Source organism: Misgurnus anguillicaudatus, chromosome 12 (genome assembly GCF_027580225.2).
Source record: "Misgurnus anguillicaudatus chromosome 12, ASM2758022v2, whole genome shotgun sequence".
Taxonomy (NCBI): domain Eukaryota; kingdom Metazoa; phylum Chordata; class Actinopteri; order Cypriniformes; family Cobitidae; genus Misgurnus; species Misgurnus anguillicaudatus.
In genome coordinates this window covers 27,776,281-27,787,250 of record NC_073348.2, presented here as the reverse complement: position 1 = coordinate 27,787,250, position 10,970 = coordinate 27,776,281, and the positions used below count along the sequence as shown (strand labels likewise).

Genomic DNA, 10,970 nt, shown 5'->3' with positions numbered 1-10,970 from the left:
GTGTGTGTGTGTGTGTGCGTGCGTGCGTGTGTGTGTGTGCGTGTGTGCATGCTTTTTTTGTCTGAACCTCCAGGACTGTGTTTGTTGATCCTTGTGCTTCCAGTAAATCATTGTTTCCTATACATGAAGATTTTAAAAACGTTTTATTTTTTGTGTTGTACAGTGTTTAGTTTAAAGTTTGTATTGTGTGACCTTGTACCATTTTATGAATTAGTGAAGTGGGTAATATTTGTGTAGATACTTACGTGCAACACCTACAGTCATGAATGACATTGTATGAGTCACAAAACTAAAGAGTGACACACAGCTGTTTAGACTTGGAAGCAAAACTGGGTTGATTTATGCTGCCGTCTTCTCTACAGCTGTTAACTAAAAACTGAAACACATTTTAAATGCAAGAGAACAACAGAAACAAAATTCCTTATGTAAAAAATGCATACAGGGTATTTTATTTTCTTTATAATAAACAATGTTGATCTAAGTAATTCTAAATCAATTTCCTAACACAACTATAAATTTTGCATGCAGTGTCTCATACAAAATATGTAAAGACTCAGACACGTCTAGTTTAAAACAATTTAAAGTTTAAACATTTATAGAGCTAATATCCAACCATCTCACAGTAGCACTGACTTGAAATTGACCCTTTTATGTAACACAGAGTTTTTGTGGCAGTATAAACTGAATAATTTATACTGGTTAGATAGGAAAATGTAACAAATGTTGTGGCAAAATGTTGCATATTATATAAATATTCTACACAAAATGTTGGATTATTTCTGCTCAATTTTGGGTAAAATACAGACAAACACAACCGTTGGTTTGAAATGTCTATATTTGACCCAATCATTGGTTGAAATAACCCAACATTTTTAAAATGCGTGAATACATGATGGTAAATAAGGTTATCCAGTTTTAATTCAGTTTATGATTCTGCTATATTAACTAATCGTGGATATAAGTGATTAAATGGATGAAAGCTGGGCTGAATCACTGCATGAAATCGGCCTGCAGAAAGTAATCATTGACTTTGCGTATGTTTGTCAACCCCTGAAAAATCTGACTGCATCACTAGCGGTGACCAACGTCATGCATCATGTGAGGATTGGGCTTTCCAATGTGACCTCAATAGTTGGGTAAATGACAAAACAAGAACTTTTTTAAAAATCTTTTAAAAACGAATGTAATGCATATTTACATCAAGAATAATGTTGTTAAGTTTTGTTAAACATTTCAGTACACTTTAATGATATTATTTTTGATATTCCCATTCAAAAATATGTCAGGGGGTACAACCAATCATTGTCTCAGATAATGTTTTAATGCGAGCTCTGGGTAATGCTGATTGTTTGTTTATTTGATAGTGCCATTTAAAATTATAATGCTTTTTAATTTAAAAGTGTAAAACACATTTACTGTAAAAAAGGTACATCAACGTTGGATTTTGATGTCGGATCAACGTTGGATTATGACTGAATCAACGTTGGATCTTGACGTAGGATCAACGTTGAATTTTGACACGGGATCAACGTTGGATCTTGTGGTAGGATCAACATTGGATTTTGACAACGGATCTTGACGTCGGATCAACGGTGGGATTTCAACTTTGGATCTTGACGTCAAATCAATGTTGGATTTCGACATCGGATCAAAGTTGGATTTTAATGTCGGATCAACGTTGGATTTTGACATCGAATCAAAGTTGGATTTTGACGTCTGATCAACATTTGAATTTGATGTTGTTGGATCTATGGTGAATATTGACGGTGGAGCAACATTGGATTCAATTTTGACGTTGGATCAAAGTCAGATCAACTTTGGATTTTTACGTCATTTCAATGTTGGATTTTCATGTCAAGCCAAGGCTGGATCTGGATGTTAGGCCAACTTTGATCAGATGTCAAGACCCAACAGTGACCTGATGTCAAGACACAGTGTTGCCCTGACCAGTGCTCGAATTGAATCAAGTCTTATGGGGGGTCCCCACCATGAAATAGCAGCAAACCCAAAATGGCAACACATTACTACCTTTAAACACAAATGTATAATTAATGTAATACTTTCCAAAATATATTTGTATAAAGGCTGGAAACTAATTTATTAATTATTTCAAAAATATAAAGTTTGACTAGAAAGGACATTAATGTGTTAAACATATAAGTGGTGTTTAAACTGAGTGCAGCATAGCCTACATTAGGTGAGGCAACTTTCTTTATTAGTCACTTAGTAGACTACTCATATAACCATTTTACTCAAAACATCTGCTTCATTCAGCAAAAAGCTGTTCAAATTATTTGAATTGACACCAGTTTATAAGGTTGCCATTTTACAAGTTTGAGATACCAACTAAAAAATTAGTGTTTATTATTAAAAATACTGAAAATGTATTTAAACTAAATAGGTTTTATATAGATATACATGTCATAAATGTATAAAGATAATTTTATATTACATAATGCCTCAGACACAAAAATATGCATGTCATTGACCCGTTGCGTAGTGGGGGTGATACACCACCATGTGCTCTCATGACGTGTGACGAGAGCGCGCATCATCAGCGCTCAAATTCTAATCGTGCACTTTTCCAACTGTATTCTACGACATTGTGTAGTGTGTAGGGTGGTCGAGGAGTTTGCCTTTAAAGCATATTTCTAATTTCTCACTGGCTGTTTCATTTATATATTTTTACGGCTTCCTTTGCTGCCTTGTCTTTTGTCACATATAACAAAGCCGAGCGCAATGCACACCTGCCAGAGATTGTAGCGACAAGGTAAGAATTCAGCTCTTGATGTTATAGACCAACTGTAAATCAAATACATGTGTAACTAAAAAACCTGACCTAAAAACGAGTGTGTTTAGAAAATCAAATGATTTATTTCGGAGGTCGTGTGCATGCTTTAATGTAAACAATATATTAAACATGACAACCTTTATAAAGACGTTTCTCATTAGGAATATTTCTCTGTTAAACAGCTGTTGAGTGAAAACCTGGTGTCTTTAAGGAGGGATTGGCCACTGTTGAACAAAACAGCCAGTTTTAAATGGTCTGGTTCAAGTTATTATCTGGATTTCTTCATCAAAACTGGGATCTATGAGCGGGAAAGCATTACTCAAGATTAAAGAAGATAAGGATGCAACCAAGGGTAAGACATTGCACAAAAGCTTTTGCAAATAAATGCATCCCAGTGTGCTTATGCAGTTTTTATCTATTCTTATAATCGCGCTGTAGCTATTGCTGCAAACAAAGACGCACGTTGTATGCTAATCATGGCGATTACAATTTATAGACCGCAGGAAAAATCATACATTATTGATTCACTCGTTGCTTGGTAGTTACTTCTACATGCAAAGGCCGAGACCACACGTAAAGTAACTTCAACTGCAAGCATTTACACACAACCAAGAAGTGCGTACGATGTTTATTTGCGATCACAATGGTGCCTGTACGGTCACTTTAAATCTACTACAAAACACGAGCGCGCTTTGCGCGTGGCAAGAATAAGCTGTACTGTATACGCTGTTTTCACGGTTTAACATCAAAAAAGCCAACGCTTTTATTTGAGAATTTATAGCGTGTAAATTGAATGCACATTTTCACGGATGTGTATTTATTCATTTTTTCCTGACCAAACGCGGGCATGGATAAGCTATAAGCACTCAGCGCGCTTCAGTTCACCGATGTAGGCTGGGTACCTATTGCCATGGTGACAAAGAGGCGGAGAGAGAGCTGCCTCATTAAATATACATAACATGCTGTATAAAGCGAAGATGGGATCTATTTTTTCTGTCAACAAACTGAAATTATAAAGCAGAATGTATTGTATATATTTTATTAATAAATATATTACAAGCACTAGTAATTAAACAAAAGTGTGCGTGTGTGTGGTTGGGTCTTAAGTATTAGATGTTAAAACCCCTGAGAGTGAGCTATAAATGGTTGTGCAGAAGATTACCTTTGATTAAGTTGTTACAGAAAACTCATTAAACTTATTACGTCATGGAAAAGTGAAAAATAATCTGCACATCTACTCTGAGGCCATGTGAAATGAAGGGTCATTAAGAGCCATAACGTTTAATTATGAATAATAGACCTGTGGGGATTCAGCTTAAAGGAGAGAAAATGTACAGGTTATTGTAACTCTAAATTAAACACAACAATCATTTAACTGTTTAATTCTGTATTTTACCAGTTGATTTTCCTTAAAATGTAGGCTATATTGATATGAAAAGGGTTGCCATATATAGATATAGGTTGCCATATATAGATTTTTTTTTCAAAATATATACTCTACACTCTAAGAATGGCTGGGTTGGTTTTGACCCGTGGTGGGTGGGTGCTGGGCGGAGCACGTGCTGGGTTAGGAAGTGACCCAATGCATTTTTGACCCAACATGCACTGTGAAAAAATCCGTAGAAATTGCAGCTGAGTTGCCGGTAACTTACCGTAGATTTAAATTTATGTTATTTACTGGCAACATTTTGTTCACAGTTAAATGAACATTTAACATTTACAAGTCTTTGTCGTTACAGAGTAAAACTAAAAAAACAGCATCAAGCAAAACATTTTGGGAAACAAAATCTGAAGCAAAAAACAGAAAAAGGTTGATGATGATTTCTGGTTCCCAGAATGCTTAGCATGAGGCGGTTATTATATAGTTTTATTCTGTAAAGATAAAGACTTGTTAATATTTAAAATTTATTTAACTTTGAACAAACTCTTGCCAGTAAATAACATAAATTTAAATCTACGGTAAATTATCGGCAACCCAGCTGCAATAACATTGTAATTTCTACGGAATTTTTTACAGCGTGGGGTAATTTTTAACCCAGCACGTGTTCTGTCCAATATTTACCCATTATGGGTCAAAAATAACCCAGCCATTTTTAGAGTATGGCTGTTACTGGGGCAGTACCATTTAGAAAGTCATAATACGCACAGATATAAACGTATCATCAATATGAACCTTTGAGGTACCAATATATAATTCAGAGGTACTAATATAAACTCTTTATAGGTCCAAAGCTGTACTTTTTGAAAGGTTACTGCCCCAGTGACAGTTAGGGTACATATTTTGACCAAATTTTTCTGTCAGTGCACTATGATCTGCTTTGTTGAAGCCACTGTTTGAGGCTTGAAACTTATAAATATCAGAGTCAACAATTTATTAATCTGTAATATCCTACAGTATGTAAATGCTCCTCCGTAAAAGTATAAACAAGACTTTTCTACAGAAATCTGACAGTCCCTGGCTGTAAAGAAAGTTTTTAGTTTTAGTAGAGCATATAAAAGTATTAAAAAATACTGTTCTTTAGTAAGTGCTGTATGTGTCATTTTTAAAACATGACCCACTTACGTCTTTTACATTTTTTATTTATACACTTCACCCTAAAATTTGGTATTTTTTTATTTACGCCCATGTTGCTGCAAACCCACGTTCTATTACTAGAACACAAATTTTGGAAGATTTGTTTCACATTCACTTACATACAGGCCTAGGCTTTCTCATAAAAAATGTGTTCCACAGAAGTAAGCTTTTGGGTTTGATACAACATAAATAAACAATGTGAGAAAATTAGAACTTTAATATTTAAGCTGAACCTTTCCTGAACAAAAACACAGTAAACTACTAAATCTATGGCTTTGCCAGCAGATGTCAGTATCAGCTTTGCAAATGTGTGTGTGGTCTGTGACACTGTCTCCTGTTTGTATGTGTACGTGCACCGTCGCATGCATCGTAGTGTTACAGTGTATACAATGTTTTGTTACAATTCATATCATGTTCATCATGCTTTAACTGTCCTGATATTTGCTGTTCTATCATTATGTTGAAGTTTACACAGTACAAGATGGCAAGGAGTATATTCTCTTGCGGGCGGAGTCAACTCAGTCTATTGCAGTAGATCCAAAAGAATACTCATCATTTCATAATAAATGTCAAGAACTCTTTTGCTGTCCATTCTGGAAAATCTCCATACTAAAGAAAAAAGAGAATATTGAAGGTTTGTCAAGATGAGAGGTTTATCAATTGTGCCTGTAGTGTTCACATTATTTACCCACAAACAATAAAAGAAATAGATTGTTTTAACACAATGGAAACATCACTGGTGTGAAGGAATGCTGTTAATTTACATCACATTGTTGTTTCAAGACATTAGTACTAGTACTAGTCGCACAACTCTTCACAACTGTTCTTGTGGTTTTGTTTACTGTAAGTGATATGTGGTCAAATCTACATTGCTGCATTGGTTTGGTATGCCCTCACATGTAGACCAACACTTCAATGAGTCTTGCATGTATGCATTGATTGTACCTTTGTACACTACTGTGCATTTTAGAAGCACAGGTCGTGATAAGCTCAGTTTTTTCAGTTTCTAGTAGCAATAAACTTTGTCAGGGTGGGGTTGTTTTTTCTGTCTATAATATAGACTTATTGCAGCTAACGCTTAACTGTTGAAAATCAGCCAGAGGAAACCATGAATGATTCAGTTTTGTCAAATTGGTCCTACCTGGTACTTAAAAGGTACATTATCCTGATTTTTTTTTCTTTCGTTTTATTGGCTGGCTATAGGATTCAGCATCAAACCACTAAAATAAATGTGATTTTTAAGTTAAAGTGAACTAAATACACAACCAAAGTTGTGACGTAAGATTACAACTTATTGTACATGGCTATTAATCTAACCTGCCAAAATCTATTACATAAACATCTACAGATGTATATAGTGACAGTAATGTGACCATAGATGTTTATTAGATTAGATATGTTTATTCGCATGTTGGTACAACACATAACAGGAAGAAAAGCCAGACTAATTTAATTTCCCAGTTTGAGCAAAATCCTGTTTCCTCATTATGCCGATATCTCATTAGTCTCTCTGAACAGTGTGACGTGACGCGGCTGCTGTGGTTTCTTATGCTGTGAGATATTGAACTGTTTTCTTGTTTGTATAGTTTGTAAACAAGTCAGGTCTCTGTAATTTTTATTTACAAGAATTATATATATTATAGGCAAGCTTTGTATCCAAATTGATTTTGTTTGTTGTTTTTCCACATGCCTTTGTCAATAATAATACTGCTATTTATTGTTGACTATTAGATCCAACACACAGCTGATTTTTGTGGCTCTATTATGCCATTGAAATTGAATTTCCCTCTTCAATGGCACCGCATTTATATTCAGCTTACCCACTTGCGCCCTCAAGCATAACGTTGAAGTAAATCCTCGAGAAACCTACGTAATTCCTGATTAGGATTCATTCATCACAACAAAGGTTTAGGAGGGTTGGCTGTAAAGACTTTCGCTATACGCTCCTGGCTCGTCGTCTTGCTGTGAATGACCCTGAAGTGAATGTTAGTGTTGGCAGTATCATAAATGCATCTACTAAATCATTGATGAGGCGCCGTACGCATAGTGGTCTGTCAATAACAACCGATAATGATCTGCTATGATCACGGGGTAGCGCTCTTTTAATGGACAGAATACTCATGAGTGGTAGTTGAAAGTTTAAAACGCCCTTATTTCTTGTTTTGCACATGTACACGGTGAAGAAGTGCGAAAGAGTTAAAGCCATCTGTGGATGCGTAGCATGGCGTTTCCCTTAAGAAGATCAGTATCAGGTACAATTTTAGATATCCGTGCATGTTGGCGCAAAGGGTCTTTATTTATAAGAGCTGTTTGCACAGATATATAAAATATCCATGTAAAAGTAGCTATATTATATCGCATTCGCATATTTTAATGATTTTATTGACATACAGTATACTATTATTAAGTGAGAGGCGTGCGTCTTTGGCGCTGTCCGTAGTGCTGAAATCTGTAAAGGTTCAATTGAACTTAAGTGGGTCGACAGTTTTCTAGTTGTTTCTATCAAAGTACGATTTCCATTTCTGAATTAGATTAGACTTTACCTTAAAACTTAATTTGAAACGATTTTACAGAGATGATATATGTTTCTGCTGCGCTTCAAAAATTTTTTAAGTAAATGGCACCGCCCATCTTTTCCTTAAATGCGAAAACTGAGGAAAATATTACGTAACACATTGTCGTTGCTCTTACATGAGAGAAAAAGTCGCGTCAATATTACCTCAGAATGTTTTTAAGGTAGAAAAGCGCAGGTAAATTGAACATATAGATAGTTGCTGCGTAACGCGTGCTTAAAAGTAATTGTGCGCGCGCACACACCCAGAATATTTTATTCAATTACTTATTTTATACAAGAACAGGCGTTGCCCACTTAAACACAAAATGAACTGGATGGTGTGAAATCAGGCTACTCTTGATCTCAGTGAATGCTCTATATACACAGCGCCTTGTTGAAGACCACAGTCACGTCTCTCGGGCTGTCTGTCACCATGCAGCCCACCGAATCTGTGCTGCAGGAGCCACTGCGAGTGCAATGAGCTTCGTGCTGCAGAGACAAGAGAAGAGGAATCTCCGCGCCAGTGGATGTGGATATTATCGCTCAGATGCCGTGATGGATCGTACTGCTGACACATTTTCTGCGCTTTGAATCAGAGTCATATATGTTTTCCCCACGCCTCTGAATTTCCATATTTTGGGCGGTCTTGGTAATGGGGGCTATTAAGCACCTATGCAGATCTCCACTGCTGAAAACATGAGCACATCTGCAGGGGAAGCAGCCGAGACCGCCGGGGGAAACATAAGCGCCGATGCCGATTAATCCACTCAACTTCAATTAAACGGTGCGTTATTCAAAGGCGGGGAGCCCTTATACTTGCAGTTTTCTGGCACTGTTCTCTCTCGCTCTCTTTCTCCTTCACATGAAGAAAATATTTCTTTATTTCCTGGGACGCGATGAGTTAACAGGTGCTCACATTTTTCTTAATCGGTGCATACGGCTTCCAACAGGAGTACGGGAGGTTTGGATCATGGCACGATGGCACTCGTTTCTCTCTCATGCAAACGCACCGTTATAAAGAACATTTTTCTGGAAAAGAAGCCTCTTTTCCTTGGAGAGAAGTGGAGCTGCTGTCCAGGAGCTGCTGCACCATGCACGAGTACAACAACAAAACCTGAATGAACTGTTTACATGCTCTTAATGTGTGAAACTAAGTGATATGTTTTTCTGAAAATGCTCTTCTCCTTTGGGGGAACCGGAGGAATCCTGCAATGACCATTACGCAGTCCATCACGGAATACTGATTTTCTTTTCAGTGACAATGTTTTGAATACACAGGACCTAAACACACGCAACACGCTGTGTATGCGAGCTTTTTGATCTGGGACGCGTCGCCACACCACAACGCCAAACTGGCTACAGCCGCAGCGATCGCCAGCTCCCTCATTCGGCAGAAGAGGCAGGCGAGGGAGCGAGAGAAAGCGAATGCCGGCCGATGCGCCAGCAGCCCCAATAAGAGCATAGGCAACTGTGAGAAACCCAGCAGGCTCAACTTGTTCTCAAGAGTCAAACTCTTTGGCTCAAAAAAACGCAAGAGAAGGCGGCCAGGTCTGACTTTACTCCTAAAACCATGTCCATCTATCACCACCATCATCATCCTCATAGTAGTGATTTCTGACTGTAATAATACTTCCTTGGATCTTTCTTCAACTCCATATCATTGTTATAATTTATGGTGTGTACCAGGAATTTGAACTTGACAAAGAAAATCCACTGTGCAAAGTAACAAGACAAGAGATTTCACAGTTCATTGCTTTTTAGCACTGGCTTTTCGTTTAGCTATAAAGCTGAGGTTGCATTATTGCCAGGGCACACAGCACTGTCATTTGTTTTATCACGCAGTCTGAGTCAGAGATCTGGCTAAATAGATATATATGACACTGTCTGTACATTGGCTTGTTTGGTTGGTTGTTGAACATTTATTTTTAGAATATTTCCCAACTTAGCATGGCTGCTCATTTATCAGATTTTGCTCAGTAAAATAGTCAAAAGTAAAGTACCATTAAAATTAATAACATGTATGAATGCAATAAATAAAACAAACTTCACTGAAAAAAATTATTCATTCAATTTACGCAATCAATTTATTTAAGCTTAATTTAAACAAAAAAATTAGAAATACAAACAAAAAACTTTTGAAGCTTAAATAAATTGATTGCAACCGCTTACCTTAAAAAAAAAAATAAAATAAAAAAGAGTAAATTTAATGAATAATTTTTTCAGTTTTTATTGATCGGGTGGGTTTCCGGTTATAGTTTGACCAGATTAACCTTTCAAATGGTAAAAATCTTAAAATTGTAGTTAAAAATATTGAATGTCTCTAATCTAACTACATTAGATTTCATTAAAAGAAGCAATTTTAAGGGTTAAAATACCTGTGTAAGGCAACAAATAAATTTAAAGTTACAGAAAACGAAAAAGATAATAATTATTATAATTTATCCACACTTATCCAGACAAAACAGGATCATGTTAATTAATTTTATTAATTTTGCCGTCATTAGCCTTTTTGTTTTGCATTTTACTTTAATAACAATAAGGACATTTTTATCCTAATAGATTTTTAGAGGCTTTAAACTACTTTAATCCACAGATATTGAAAACAAACTATTGTGGCATCTGTTGCTTATTGTGTAATGTATGTTATCACCTAATAGACATTACTTGTAGATATCTATCACCTGAACACCGAGGCATGCTTGGCAAATGCTTTTGGCACCAGCTTGCACTATGTTTTCACAATGCACATTTTATGGTTTTTCAACAGTCACTCATTGGCTTTCACAAGCTGTTCCTATTGTGCTGGATGTTCTCTTCTTTTTAAGCTCATATATTATCCTGCAACACGCCCCTCCTGTCTTTTCCATCCCTCTCTCTTTGTACCCTCCTCCTCAATTCAGTTTTTTTTTTATTCCACAGAGCCCCAGCTCAAGGGGATAGTCACCAAGCTCCACAGTCGACAGGGCTTTCATCTTCAGCTACAGGCTGATGGGACCATCGATGGTACAAAGGAGGAAGATAACAGTTATGGTGCGTTCACTACACATATG

The 10,970-nt window shown here is 36.5% G+C and overlaps 1 protein-coding gene and 1 long non-coding RNA gene across 4 annotated transcripts in view; one reads left to right on the top strand and one right to left on the bottom strand.

Moving 5' to 3' along the window:
- The first annotated feature begins 2,953 nt into the window (after positions 1-2,953).
- The window catches only part of fgf13b (fibroblast growth factor 13b), an 18,894-nt gene continuing 10,877 nt past the window's right edge, over positions 2,954-10,970 (top strand). The window contains exons 1-3 of one of the 3 annotated variants that reach the window (XM_073874275.1): positions 2,954-3,143; positions 5,833-6,000; positions 10,840-10,950. In XM_073874275.1, the coding sequence (XP_073730376.1) occupies positions 3,092-3,143; positions 5,833-6,000; positions 10,840-10,950 (331 nt within the window). In that variant the 5' untranslated portion in view covers positions 2,954-3,091. Of the gene's footprint in view, positions 3,144-5,832; positions 6,001-7,308; positions 7,619-10,839; positions 10,951-10,970 lie in introns of those variants that run through there. The other 2 variants (XM_073874276.1, XM_055208442.2) reach the window with 2 other exon arrangements.
- Positions 5,840-10,970, bottom strand: part of LOC129446927 (uncharacterized) — a 26,031-nt gene continuing 20,900 nt past the window's right edge. Inside the window, exon 3 of the long non-coding RNA XR_008645305.2 lies at positions 5,840-5,975. This is a non-coding gene — a long non-coding RNA (uncharacterized lncRNA). The remainder of the gene's footprint in view (positions 5,976-10,970) is intronic.